This window comes from Aspergillus ochraceoroseus (genome assembly GCF_002846915.1).
Source record: "Aspergillus ochraceoroseus IBT 24754 chromosome Unknown P175scaffold_4, whole genome shotgun sequence".
Classification (NCBI taxonomy): Eukaryota; Fungi; Ascomycota; class Eurotiomycetes; order Eurotiales; family Aspergillaceae; genus Aspergillus; species Aspergillus ochraceoroseus.
The window spans coordinates 483,030-496,730 of record NW_024468479.1 but is presented as its reverse complement, the minus strand read 5'-3'; the positions used below and the strand labels follow the sequence as shown (position 1 = coordinate 496,730).

General features: G+C 52.0%; 5 protein-coding genes across 5 annotated transcripts; 3 read left to right on the top strand and 2 right to left on the bottom strand.

Moving 5' to 3' along the window:
* Nucleotides 1-330: 330 nt before the first annotated feature.
* P175DRAFT_0478624 (putative pyridine nucleotide-disulfide oxidoreductase) lies at nt 331-1,987 on the top strand (the record flags this gene model as incomplete). Its single annotated transcript, XM_040895365.1, has 1 exon — nt 331-1,987. Exon 1 carries the CDS (start codon nt 347-349, stop codon nt 1,985-1,987), a length of 1,641 nt encoding a protein of 546 aa, XP_040752005.1. The 5' UTR covers nt 331-346.
* Nucleotides 1,988-2,345: 358 nt separating this feature from the next.
* On the top strand, nt 2,346-5,219 carry P175DRAFT_0531952 (uncharacterized protein; the record flags this gene model as incomplete). Its single annotated transcript, XM_040899922.1, has 1 exon — nt 2,346-5,219. The coding sequence occupies one exon, from the start codon at nt 2,346-2,348 to the stop codon at nt 5,217-5,219; it is 2,874 nt and encodes a 957-aa protein (XP_040752004.1).
* A 457-nt stretch (nt 5,220-5,676) lies between these two features.
* P175DRAFT_0531951 (uncharacterized protein) lies at nt 5,677-6,384 on the bottom strand (the record flags this gene model as incomplete). Its single annotated transcript, XM_040899921.1, has 3 exons — nt 5,677-5,774; nt 5,841-6,196; nt 6,266-6,384. The coding sequence occupies 3 exons, from the start codon at nt 6,382-6,384 to the stop codon at nt 5,677-5,679; spliced, it is 573 nt and encodes a 190-aa protein (XP_040752003.1).
* Nucleotides 6,385-8,817: 2,433 nt separating this feature from the next.
* Nucleotides 8,818-11,184, bottom strand: P175DRAFT_0224641 (uncharacterized protein). The gene is made up of 2 exons (XM_040892628.1): nt 10,643-11,184; nt 8,818-10,586 (listed from the first exon to the last, which is right to left on the bottom strand). Exons 1-2 carry the CDS (start codon nt 11,019-11,021, stop codon nt 9,115-9,117), a joined length of 1,851 nt encoding a protein of 616 aa, XP_040752002.1. The 5' UTR covers nt 11,022-11,184; the 3' UTR covers nt 8,818-9,114.
* Nucleotides 11,185-12,850: 1,666 nt separating this feature from the next.
* Nucleotides 12,851-13,701, top strand: P175DRAFT_0557294 (uncharacterized protein; the record flags this gene model as incomplete). Its single annotated transcript, XM_040900762.1, has 2 exons — nt 12,851-12,880; nt 13,255-13,701. The coding sequence occupies 2 exons, from the start codon at nt 12,851-12,853 to the stop codon at nt 13,465-13,467; spliced, it is 243 nt and encodes an 80-aa protein (XP_040752001.1). The 3' UTR covers nt 13,468-13,701.

The window sequence follows — 13,701 nt, the reverse complement described above, 5'->3', positions numbered from 1 at the left end:
AGACGTTATTCGCTGGATTAGTGAAGTACATTGCTCTGGCCGCGCATCGCCAATACCGCTGTTACGCTATATAATCTTTTGATCTCCTCAGTAAACCTGGAGAACGCCCGCTGTACTCCTAATGATACGCTTGAAGGGCTCGATCACTTATAGACCAGCACCCTATTTAAAGTTACAAGACTCTAGGGTCTTCGTTGCCTGATACCGGGAAGTCAACCGACTTTTGTTCAATGGCATCACTCCCCGGCCATACACGTCATGCAAACGATCGATAGTACAAAATCTCGCCTGGACTCATCCGCTATGACCCGTATTAGCGAGCTCGTTCTACACCCTGCTGTCTGCCATGTCAGACCAGACACCCATCAGGATTGTGATCGTAGGTGGTGGCGCGGGGGCAATCTCCGCAGCGACACGGGCTCGCCGTCTGGGTGAAAATGCATCTATCATTGTTCTCGAGAAAGGGTCCGAAATCAACTCTGCGAACCGTAGTGGCTCAGACGCCCGAGGCGAGGCCGTGAAGAACGAAGAGTCCTCGGCCTCACAGTCTGCAGCAGTGTTGGAAACCCGCTTCAATATCGATGTCAGACTTCGGAATGAGCTGCTCCAGATCTTCCCAAGCCAGCATGAAGTTGAACTGCGCGACCTCGACAAGAACACGACCTCTGTATTGGCTTACGACAAGCTGATCCTATCCCAGGAAGCCCAGCGCTTTCGGCCACAGATCAAGGGGATTGACCAACCTCACGTTTTCACATTGCAAACCATTGCAGATCACCAGGCTGTAAAAAGCTATATCCTACAGCACGGATGTCAGTCGGTGGCAATTATCGGCGGGGGACGCATCGGACTTGCAGCTGCGGAAACCTTTCGCCTACTTGGGCTCCGTGTTAGTATTGTGGAAGCAGCACCGCAGGTATTCGCACCGTTTGACAGAGATCTAGCTGAGGTGCTACACGCCGAGCTACGGCGAAACCAGGTGGACCTCCATCTCAGCGCGCAAGTGAGGAAGGTTGAAGCAAGCGCCGTCCTCCTCGAAGATCAACCATCTGTCCCGGCAGATGTGGTGCTTGTCGCCGCAGACGGACGCCCCGATTGCGACATTCCCAAGAAAGCAGGCCTCGCCGTTGGGAAGCAAGGCTTGTCGGTAAATGTGTTCATGCAAACTTCCCAGCCTGAGATCTATGCCGTGGGCGAGATGGCGGAAACAGAAAATCGCATCTCGCATCAGCCTCAGAGACTGACCTCGGGGGGTCCGGCAAGTCGTCAAGGTCGCCTGGCTGCCAACCATATATTCGGGAGAGCTACTCCGTACCCAGGCAATCTAGGCACCGTTGTCTGCAAGGTCTTTGACTTCACTGCTTCAGTGACGGGCTTATCAACCCAGGCCCTTCGGGACTTTGGCTACTCGCCGCTCTGGGTAACTGTTCACCCTCCTGACATGACCCTCCGAGTAGCCTTTGAACCTGGAAGTGGGAAGCTTCTCGGTGGACAAGCTGTCGGACGTCAAGGTATCGATCAGCGAATCGACGTACTTTCTCTGGCTTTGCACGCTGAGATGACTATTTTCGACCTGGAGCATGCAGAGCTGGGCTACGCACCAGCCTACAGCTCTGCCAAAGACCCAGTGAATCTGGCTGGATTCGTGGGCAGCAACATGCTTCGGGGAGACTTGAAGATCATCCACCCAGAAGACCTACATCCAGCCCGGAACGAATTCCAGGTTGTCGACGTAAGATCACCGGCCGAATTCTTAGCAGGCCACCTTCATTCGGCGGAAAACATCCCCATCGATGCTCTGCGAAAGAGGGCATCGAAACTCAACAAGCACCGCGCGGTCCTTGTATACAGCTCCGCCGGATACCGTGGTTACCTCGCTTATCGGATTTTGCACCAGCTTGGCTTTTCGGCGTTGAATCTAGATGGAGGGTTCAAGGTAGTTACCGAGGGAGGATTCAAAGGGCTGCAAACTATCTACGACCACTGAGGAGCTATGCCATGATGTATCTATCTATCTATCTATCTTGCTAGTGATTCTGTTCTCTACTCGTGTTTCCACTGAGAGCTGCTTCTCGTAAACCTAGAGTTCTGAACCCAGTTTTTCTTTTTCATGGTGCTCCCCGAATCCCCGAGAATAAACCTTGGGTTAGAATTCCAGATTCCATTGTATGTATCCAGAACCGGCGGAGGCAAAGTGGAATGATTGTCACGCAACCCGGAGGACAGCTCTGTCAGGACTTCATTAAGATGTGCAAGTGTGTGTGTGCATGGATACTCAAGGCCGAGCATTAAAAGGCTTGAGAGTCCCCGATCACGCAACCCAAATCTATATTATATCGAGAATAATGAATGACACAATGTCAGCGTCCACCTCATCTACGTCGAGAGACACCGAAGGAAGTCATTCCACGGGGTCTGCCTCCTGGCATTTCTCATGGCACCGTATTCTTCCACTGCTGAAGCGCCACGACCATGAGGTCGAGTCAGATGAAGAACCTGCCGAATACCCACCCGGAAGCCAGAACCAACAGCGACGACGGCCATCCCGGGATGCGCGCAAAGAGGCAGCTGCTTCCAGCCACATTTCTTCCCGAACGGGCTCGTCCCTACCGTCGCAACCGGCGCAAGAAGAGTCGTCGACGCGGCCGCGGCGGTTCAGCCCGGTGGAAGAATCACCAGAAACAAAACATCGATATGGCGATTTACCACTCGTTCAAAGCCAGGATATCCAGAAGCATACGATGAAAACGAATCTGATTCCACTGCATTGCATCGCAGAGGATCTGATTGAGCACAGCATCGCGTTCCGAGCCCGCGTGCATACCGTTCGTCGAATGAGTGCAAATCTCTTATTCCTGCTGTTCAGAAGAGAGATCACCACGGTCCAGGGCGTGCTGTCGACCACGCCCGGGGTTTGTTCAGCGCAGATGGTCGAGTGGGCAAGACACCTCAGCAAGGGGACCATTGTCGAAGTGCATGGCGTTGTGTGCCAGCCCCAGCATCCCATCACCGGGGCAACGTTTCCCACGATGGAGGTCTGTGTGGAGAGGCTCTATGCAGTGATTCGATGCGAGGAGAATATCCCGTTCAGTGTGTATGAAGCCGAGCTGTGTCCCGAGGAGCTGAGAGGTGCTCGCGATCACTGTCCAGTGATCCCAGATCATACTCGGCTGCAGAATCGCATCCTGGATCTCCGCACGCAGACGTCGCAATCTATCTTTCGCATCCAGGCGGCTATCTGCAAGCTATTCCGGGAGTGCCTGGACCGGCAGGGGTTCCTTGAAATCCATACGCCGAAATTGCAGAGTACGGCAACAGAGTCCCGGGCGAGTGTGTTCGGCGTGCAATATTTTGACCGTACTGCATATCTTGCGCAGAGTTCACAGCTTGCGAAACAGATGGCCATCGCAGCAGACTTTGACCGCGTGTATGAGATTGGCGCAGCGTTTCGTGCTGAAAATGCCAACACCGCTGGACATCTTACAGAGTACACTGGCCTGGATATCGAGATGACTATTGACCATAACTATCACGAGATGCTGGAAATCTTGGACTCGGTCTTGAAGAATATCTTTGCCGGTATCTACCAGGACTATCGTCGGGAATTAGGTCTCGTTAAAACGCAGTTCCTCTGCAAGGATCTGGTCTGGCTAGATCGCACGCCTATCCTCCAGTATAAAGACGCCATACGTCTTCTCAATGACTCCGGCTGGTTGAATGAGGATAGAGCGCCTCTATCAGATGATGAAGGTCTCTGTGTCCGAGATGAATTGCGCCTCGGAGAGCTGGTAAAAAGCCGTTACGGAACCGATTACTACATCCTGGACAGATTCCCGAAATCAGCGCGCCCATTCTACACAATGCCCAGTCCTCTGAATCCCGAATTCACGAATTCCTTCGATATGTTTGTTCGAGGGCAGGAGATTGCCTCAGGCGGGCAACGCATCCATGACTTCCAGATGCTGAAACAGAGCCTGCAAGCCGCAGGTATTCAAGAAGTAGACCTGGAAGAGTACATGCAGGGGCTGAGATTGGCAGCTTCACCGCACGCCGGTGCCGGAATTGGCCTGGAGAGGCTTCTCATGCTCGTCCTTGATCTGAAAGACATTCGACTCGCCTCACTCTTCCATCGTGATTCAAAAAGCTTTCCAGCGACGCCTTCGCGGGCTGAGCTCCGCCACCCTGGAGCGTCCACTCTGCGGCTCGCTGGACCGAAGAAAGAGGCACTGGAAACGGCACTGCCACTTCCGGCGTTGGAAGACCTTGTTGCAAACTATGGCGACGCAGCCTCGACATCCTGGTCCGAGGCTCGATACCAGATCTGGAGAGATCCGGCCACGGGAGCTGCCATTTCCTATGTGCCGCTAAACGGCCGGGTGATCATCCCTGGAAATCCGCTATGTGACCCGGGCCAAAGCGAGGACACTATTCAAAGCTTCTTGGTCTGGTTGAACCGTCATCATACGAAGCGCAAACCGATCTGGATGCTTATCTCTGGGCAGGTCGAAGCCTTCCTATGTGACAAGCTGGGGTGGTCAAGCTTCTCCTGCGTGGCCGAAGACCGCATTACGCCGGCTGCCAACTCGGCTGCCTCGATGCACCGGGATCTGGCGCGGAAGCTGCAGCATGTCAAACACGAGGGAGTCAGGGTCATCAGTCTCCCCCAGGGCCAGAGTCCCGACGACGACACACGAGGTCGAATCGACCGACGGATCCAAGACTGGTTGCAGACCAGCAGTCACGGAGACCAAATGCATCTATCGCGAATCGATCCCTGGCGCGATCCGTCGCACCGGTGGTATTTTTACGCGGTCGATAGACAGGGCGTTGTCTGTGCGTTTGTTGGACTTGCAATGCTCGCAACATGGAATGGCTGGCAAATCAAGTACAGCTGGGACTTCCCCGACAGTCCGTCCGGGGCCATTGAATGGGTCATCAACCATGCTATTCAGACCGCAGCCTCCAAGGTCGGGGGGAAGTCTTTCACTTTCGGGCCGGGGGCTACCGCCAGGTTGAGACCGGGCCATGTCGCAAAGGGGAACAACATCACTGCCCTCGAGCACACGTACCAGGCAGTGGTTGCACAGTTTCACCTTACTCGGAAAAGCGAGTTTCGATTCAAACTTGGCGCATCGGAAGATCCGCTGTGGATTGCATATCCCCGCGGAGCCCTTGGGTCTCGAGGCATTCGGGCTATTCTGGAGTTTTTCAAAGAGTAGATAGATTGACCTCTCCGACACCAGCAGGCACGTCTAGCCATGCTAGGGTGTTAGATTCAACGAAACCGTGTGTGGATGGATGGAATACGCCCGCTGTTTGATACGGTTTCTAGATTAGGGCTTTTCGTGCGAGGAGGAGGATTAGGGCTACCTCGGGTCAATCCTCGCTTTCTTCCGCGGGGATCAGAATAATACGAGTTGCTATTGACTGCGCCGGATTACGTTGTTGAAGCGCGTTTATTGGCGGGCACTGCAAGTGTCTACTACTCAAGACATTTTGATCCTGCCCGGCGAAGGATGGCCCGTCACTCCAAGTGATTCGAGTGCCAGTGCTGTAGGTAGAGGAAGAAGATGTACCTTACAGCCGAGCTACGGTAGTTCACTCAGTAGAATTTCTGAGCATGCCATATATGAAGTTAACCCTAGATACAATCCACGTCATCCGTGGTCTTTGTTATTACACGTCCATTCTATGATCCACCGGAGTAGAATCCATAGTCACCAGCCAGATGCGCCGTCGGGGCCTTGCCGGATTGGCTTCCCTATAGTCCAGCACTACATCACGGTAGAATCAGCATACAGAAACGCAAACCAGCGGCGACTCGAGGAGACAGCGCTCACAGTGTTGTACAAGCTGGCAAACATCCTCCCTGGCCGGCGTCCAGCCGAGCTCCATTTCCACCCCCCGTTTAGGATACGTGCACTCAACATGAACCACGCGGATCTGTCTTTCCCGTCCACTGGCTTTATCCCCTTGTTGGCGGCTATCGGGTCTGTGGGCGTTGGAGAACAGAATGAATTCGCGGTTATGGACACGCGCGGAATTCAACAACTCCAGCTGGTTTTCATGTTCGGTGCCGAAGAGAGCCTTCGACATGATCTTTCCGACAAAGTACCAGAATGGCCAGGGCCTGTGGAAATCATAGCTGATTCCGATGACTGACCGCATGATCCCTTCGAGTCTCTTGTCGGACAGTCTATCCGTAGAGCAACATGGTTAGCTAGGGCTTGTCCTCGGGGGGGGGGGGGGGGAGGAGACTATGCACCGAAGCACGAAATGGGTACTCTCCCTCAAGGGAAATCTACCCGGCTGGTCATTGCATTTAACAGGCACGGTAGGCACCACGGCTGTGATAGCCTGATGCTCAGGGAGAGTCCTGTCCATATTCTTTGCTTCCCTCGCCCTGTTTCTCTCCGGGTATTCCCTGGTGGAGTGGATAGGGATTCGTTTCAATAGAAGTTCAGTAGGTATGTATTATATTAGCCTACACCAGCCAGAACAGGACGGCAGGGTGGGTAGGTAAGACAGGAAACAAAAATCGTAGATGAAGCCGGTTTGGGATGTGAGCGTATCCCGGTATATATAGTGCAGTCTAGAAAACTTCTCAATGACAGGCCTATAAGTTCCAAAAGCATAAGTAGCTGTCAGTATTCAATCCCATTGAACTTGGCCTTGCCCATCACGGCTTTCTGATATTCACCGTGAGGACCTATTGCTGCCTATTGGAACTGCCCTGATGCTACGAAAAGAAAGTCAAGCAATCATATAAACACCCCCTTCTCTCTTTTTACCCTCCTACGCATGACTCGACCTACAAGAGTTACTCTATTACTCAACTGCGGGTTTCGCCTTGGGTTATAGAAAGAAGCTCTTATGAAGTATACATGCCGGGCAATATTTCACCCCGACATATAGTTCAGCCTCGCCACACTGGCTACAGACAGACTATCATCTAGCTATAAGTGAGACACTCCACACTCCATTCAACCGTTAAGACAGGGGACTAAGGGGCTCCCTCCCTCTCCTTCAATCAAGCTGAGCCATCCGGATATAGCCCCAGGTTCATCGTTATAGTCGTCCTACAACGCTGCCCCAAAAAATTGGAGAACCTCCACACCCCTCAAACACCCTCCCATGAATCGCAAATATATCCAGACCAAGTTAGCCGAAGAGAGAACTCTCCTCAGCCATTCCGAAAACTACGCCACAGACCAGCCCAGGGCCGTTGCAAGATGGGCCCGAGCGTCTGGAGGGGAGCCGCGAGGAGCGCGACGCTCCATCAGCAGTGTTCTGCAGGAGGAGGCCGGGCGTTCGATCAGCGGTACGGGGGGTTATCGAGGTGGTTGTCTCAGAAATGAAGGCCGAATGGCCAGGTCTGGAATGGCGGGATTACGTGGTGTCAAATGATTAGTGTAGCGCATCGGAGTAACTAGGGCTTGATGATCAAGGACGAGGCGAGCGAAAAGATATCCATCCCCACCACCCACGCTCACGCCCACGCCTGGGAGAGGGGCCTCGATAGCTGGGTGATACCGGGTTTCTAGGGTATTGTTCAGTGCACTCTTGGAGAGAATGATTCCTGCGATAATTTAACTTGTATGGCATGTTCTTCTCGGTCAGAGCTACATAACAATGTGCTTTATTTTTCCCTGCCTTCAATGAAGGGACATGGATGCCTAATCCAATGGCTCGACTATAAAGAACATGCTAGTAATAACAGCATGGACGGAAATGCTCCTACGGAGACGCACGCCTGCTAACACCCGGGAAGAATACTGAGAATGAGAAAGTAGTAGCGGGGAGACATGAATCCCAGGTCCCCAATGGATCATCAGCGTAAAGCCTCCAGCAGCGTACCGTATATGCATCGCCAAGGGAAATATCATCCAGAAATGCCGTACCCATATCCCCTGGCACGAGATACGGGTTTCCTGGATCGGGTGTATTACTTGCAGCTGCCTCTAGCCTCCTCGCACAGGTCACTAGACTGTCCTGGAGGCTTTTCTTGAGAGTTTCACTGACATTTAACCGGCCTGTCAAGGTGTCCACCTTGGCTAAAACGCTATCTTTCGTGGTGTTGGTTTCACCGAAGTGGATCCGCATCAGACATGAGGGGACGGACTCGGGGATCTTCATACCGTCTGCGAGGCAATGGAGACGCGGACCCGGAAATTTCCTCTGAGACGCGGGTGAGTAGTTCATCGCAGATAACACCTGCCGCTTCCATGGGTATATCACGGAGAAACCATCTGGTTGTGAGTTCGTATAGTTTGCTTTGGAATGAGCTGGTCGACTGCCGGTATCATCGTGGGTGGTGTGGAGGACGGAGGATGCTTCTCGATATGCGTCTAATAGCTCAGCCCTAATACGCAGGACATCGTCGTAGGTTTGTGCCTGTAAAGGCGGGACCGAAGCAGAGCTATGTGGAATATCGAGCTCAATCTGATCATCGTTTAGGGTTCTCGGAGATGAGCAGGCATAGTAGCCAGGTTGAAGAAGCGGCAGACCACCTGCGTCCATGCTAGTCTGGACAATCAGCTCAAACACAGTGGCCCAAAGACGGCGACGCAGCTCACCTGAGAGCGTTGACGGTCGAGCTAGATGGCGTGAGTCGGGATGTAGACCATGCGCATCGTAGCACGTACGAGAGAGCCCGTAGACTCCCAAATCACGTAAAATTCTGACAATACAGGCTGTTCAACCATCAGCTCGTCGTTAGAGCTCGGGATAGCTTGTTTTGAGAAGCTGACTTGGATCGCAGCGTCCTGCATTCGCGAACTGCAAGAACCTCTCTAGCATCTGCTCTAGATGCCCAACGCGATCTGTCAACACCCGGGTTGAATTTGATCGAGCCGGGCTGGGTGTAACATCATTGGGATTACTGAATCCGAGCGCGAGAGAAACACCAATCCAAGAAATATTGGACGACGTCTCATCCCGGAGCTGGTTGTCATGATAGTATACTTCATGAACCCTGTTCCAGGTATACATAACCCAAAGTACAAAACATGATTCCTGCATTTCCCAAGCCACCCCGAAGGAAATCTCGTCCGGGAGACCTCCATATCTATATTCCAAACATCGATGTTTCTTTCCATCGTGGGCCTATATTACTCACACCCTGTCAACGGTGACACCAACTTCCCTCATTCTACGCGCCTCGTCTTCGTCAAATACCTCCTCTTCTTGTTGAACTGCCTTCATACGAGATTCCCAATAGCCCCTCAGAAATACCGGTAAAGAAACGCCCAGGGTGCGATACTTGGAATCGAATTCCGAGACCAACTCTGCCAACCGCTCGACTAACAGTCTATCCTCTGCCTGGACCTCGGCAATGTCATCCAGCTTCACTCGTCCGATTGTATGATCTCGCCCATTATGGAACCGGCATGTATGGCGTAGACTGAGAGTTTCAAAAGTGCAGGCGCGGAGTACAGCGGGTGCCAGGCGATCTTGCAAGTCGCGTGCGCCACTCGGATGGGATACAGATAGAATATCAAACAGATGGGCGGCCATCTGACCGCACAGTATTGCGGGGCGTAGCCGGTAAATCGTCTCCTTGAGAATTATCATCGGTGGAAGGCATCCATCCACAGAACAGGCACAAGAGCATGAATCGTGATGCTCAGTATCGCCCAGGATCTGCTCTAGCATGACTGGGTATCGGGCGAGCACTGTGCGCCAATCAGTGCCCACTCGAGTGATTCTGGATCTCATGAGATGCTCGGGTAAAATTTCACGTCGTGCTCCTAATGTTCTAGCAATACACCCGCCAATACAACAGGCGATGTGATGGACGGGGAGAAGCGGTGTTCCCCGGGATTCCTGGTCCAGAGCGCTTCCCTTGTCTTGGAACCATACGCACACCTTCAGAAAGTCGGAGAGACTGTTTATAAAAGCCTGGCTTTCAAACATTGTGCCGTGCTCAACCGTGTTCGGCGGAGCTAGGTAAAAGACGGGTGATAACCCCCAGGGGTCAACCTCTCCAACGTTCGTAAATCCGACACTGTACAGAATATCCGCGGCTTGCACGTTGCAACCGATTAAGTGATAAACAGATGACCCGGGGTACGAGTAATCACAAGAAGGCAGACCGTGAACGGAGTCACCGACGGAGTCTCTAAGTGCTCTTTCCACACGCTCTGCCTGCGAGTCCACCAAATCTAGTCCGGGGTGCACCCCAAGCTCCTCCAGCCATCGACGAGGCATATGTTCCCGGGCTAATCTCAGAAGACGCCGCCTCCTGTCTGCCAGACAGACGACGACAGTCCTGAACACCGCAGGGTGATAATGATAAACGGCCGCGAGATGCACTACCCAATCGGAAATAGGGCATTCTCCGGAACTGCATAGGATGCGGACAGACTCCGGTTCGGAGATCATGATGGCCTGCTCTAGGACCGGTGAGAGACACGGAGACGGGCACGATCTCAGAATCATCTCAAGCCCTTGCGGCCAACCTACGGCGGCCAATAGATATGAGAGGGTCTCTGAAATGGGTTTCCGCTCTTGTTTGTGTAGTATTTGTCGTAAGCGCTTCTCTGATTGCTGTAAAATGGCAATTTCAAGGTCCGAAAATGGAAGCTCTGCGGGAGAAAGAACAGTTAATTCTAGCCTGTCTTGCAAGTCTTTGACTACTCACCTTCTCTACTCCAATCGTCGATCACCTTCGGGAGGAAGAGGTTGCTGATAGAGTACCTGACCGGCGAGCTATGGCCTTCTCGGATCAAACGCTCGCTCTGTGGCGGTCCCATGGATGATGTGAGCGTCACGAAGGCACCATGGGCCATGAAGTCGGAGAGAATATATCCCAATTCGACCATCCTTGGGTTCGAAATATTGCTGCTAGGCCAGTGGCAGTGCCTGATGGAAAGAAGAGAGTCGAGGACGGTTTTGGATTCTACGCGATCCGCGCCGGGTTGGCGATAGCGGGCCTCGTCATTCATCGGAACATGGTATTGGACCACCAGCTGATTTAGAAACTGACGGTAGTGCGGCATGCAATCGGGGGAGATATCCATAGCCCACCGAATCGCAAGCTACCAGGGTATGCGGCGAGTTAGCGCGGTGTCTCGCGCAGAACGTGTGCTTGGGGACTCACATGAAGAAGAGTGCTGCCGTCGGGCAGTATATCCCTTGGGGACGCCCTTCTATCCTCAAATAGCCGGCGTAGTTGAGTCAGTGTGCGGTCGAAAGGATTTACCACTGTCATGTCTCGTGCCTCTTGCAGACCCTGTCGAACTACCTCGAAGGCTGGGGCGTTGGAACTAGAGACAACAGACCGGAAATTCAGCATAGGGAGAATCGTCAACCCATGAGTTCCGCTGGCTATACTCAACCGATATTGGATGGAGAATCCGAAGTATCTACTATCAAACGTAAAACTGCCATCCCCAAATGTTACCGTCTTTCTTCGAGTGTGCAAGGGGCATGTAGGGCAACAAGGTGAAGCCGAAGAAAAGGCCATCGCTTTATCGACAGTTCTCTTGCTATCGAGTGCACATCTACACGCTGCTCTTGTCGTACACGAACCATTCTCTCCATCCGGCGCCGTCGTCAAAAGGCGGTTGTCTAGCACATGTCGTTGGTAATGTGGAAATCGTCGTGGTAGAGAGAGATGGTCAGACAGTTCACCTCGTTCGCCGGGCAAAGCAGCCTAATAATAGAAGTTCAGTGGGAATCATAGATTCAGGTTGAGGCCTCTTACAGTTTTGGCTTCCTCTATCCATATCCCAGAGATGGTCTGTAATATCTCCTGCTGTCTTTGCTCAATTCGATCCAACGTGGTGGGAATATCTAGGGTATTTTCAGCAATGGTATGTGAGATCGAGAGCGCCAGACAAGATTTCTCGTGAAGTTCGTTCGATATCGCTCTAGACCGGTCATCCACACCCGTATCAAATAGCCGGAGGAGCGAAGAAGCTTACAACAGCAGCAGCTGCAGGGCCGCATCTAGATTCGACTGCAGAGCGGCGACGGTATCTGCAAGAGATATAAGAGTTGCCCGGCGGAATGGATACAGCGCCTTGCATGTCAAGGCCCATCCATTCCTTCTGATCATTCCTGCCGCATCGTATCCTCGGCACTTGTCGAGGGCCGCAGACAGGTTCTGCACCCCATCCGTACAATCGTGAATACTCTCTGTGACGACTTGGATTTCCGCAGCGAACTCAGGATTTTGGTGACTCTGAAGTCCCTCGAGCTTCAACTGTAACAAATTCACAGTTGCATTTAGGCCTCTCACTCTTTTCACAAGGCTCTCGGTTTCCTTGTTGTACGCCACGAACGGGCCGTAGTAGGCAAGCAGACCTTGACACACAGTGAGGCCCAGAGAAATTACTCCTGCCACACTCACACTGACCGAAAATGGATCCGTCATGTTTGCAGAGTGTGTGTAACGTCATATGAAAGAGTATTCGAGGATTTGACGCGAAATATGGACGAATGTTCCCGCTGCTCAGCCGCCGCCACCATGCAAGGCCGAGTCGGCACCCGACACACACTACTTATGTATGTACCGTACTTTATTCAGGCTATATACAATGCGGACTCAATGATAATCACTAAAAGCTGGACAACGCTTTTCCTTTTGCGTGGGAAATCGGTTTGGCTAGCACAAATATCGCAAAAACTTCCCAGGATAGCTAGCTGTGCTGTCTGTTCAAAGCGGTTTCAAAACGGCTTATTCCAGATAAGAAAGAGAAATATTCTGTTTCAGTGAGGCCTCCTCTAAAAGTGCTAGATTTTGTTTCAATTTCGTGTCATGAGAATGTGTACATCTTAACCCTATGCTTGTCGCTCTCTGACAGGCTCAGTACGGGTTAATATTTCACACGCATACCTACATACCATGAAAGCATGGTTTCTGGATAAGGCTCAAGTGATTAGTTATAAATCTCTAACTATCTGTAATATTGTAGTAGGTGTCAAGTGATCATGCAACATACTGATCCATACACACCTTGTCCACATGTAAGAGCAGTCATACAGCAACCAACCAGTCACAGGCAGCCAACCTCAGCAGTGCTGATGTGATCTCGGCAAATATCCTTCCTCCAGCCCATATAATCAGTAAGCGTGGGCCGTGGTAACTAACTAACTGTCTGTGACCTTGAGAGCAGCTGATAGTTATCAGAGTTTGATATAGCAGGCGTTGTTATAAAGCGAGGGCTTCGGCCCCGTTCCCGGGGGTGATTATATATCACAAACCGTACCTGCTGTTCTCCCCCTCCAAAGATATTCACACACCTGCAGAATGACGAAGCCGTCGAATATCTCGTGAGCCACCAAATCGCATCCGGCCTGTCATACGGCGTGTTTGACAAGGAGTACAAATTCAACCGCCCCCAGTCCGCCCCGAGTGGAGGGGCGCTTTGCTGGGACGCAGAGGAGGAACAGGATGGCAACGTTGTGCCGTTTCCTGATGTTAAGCAGGCTCTGACTCAAATTTATATCCATCTACAATAACCAAGTACGCTACCACTCGCATGCCAACAATGCTTCAGTTATAATATAGCGGGTGATTATGTCTGTAGGCCATGCATGAGGTATACAGACAACTCTAGCTGACTATCGTCTACTTTGGCTTATGCAGCCCTATCCTTTCTATTGAGGATTATCGAATCAATAACTTTGTTCTAGTTCGTTAATGATAGTCAAGTTAGTCAAGTAGTTAGTTAAATGCCCCTAGGCTTATTCCAG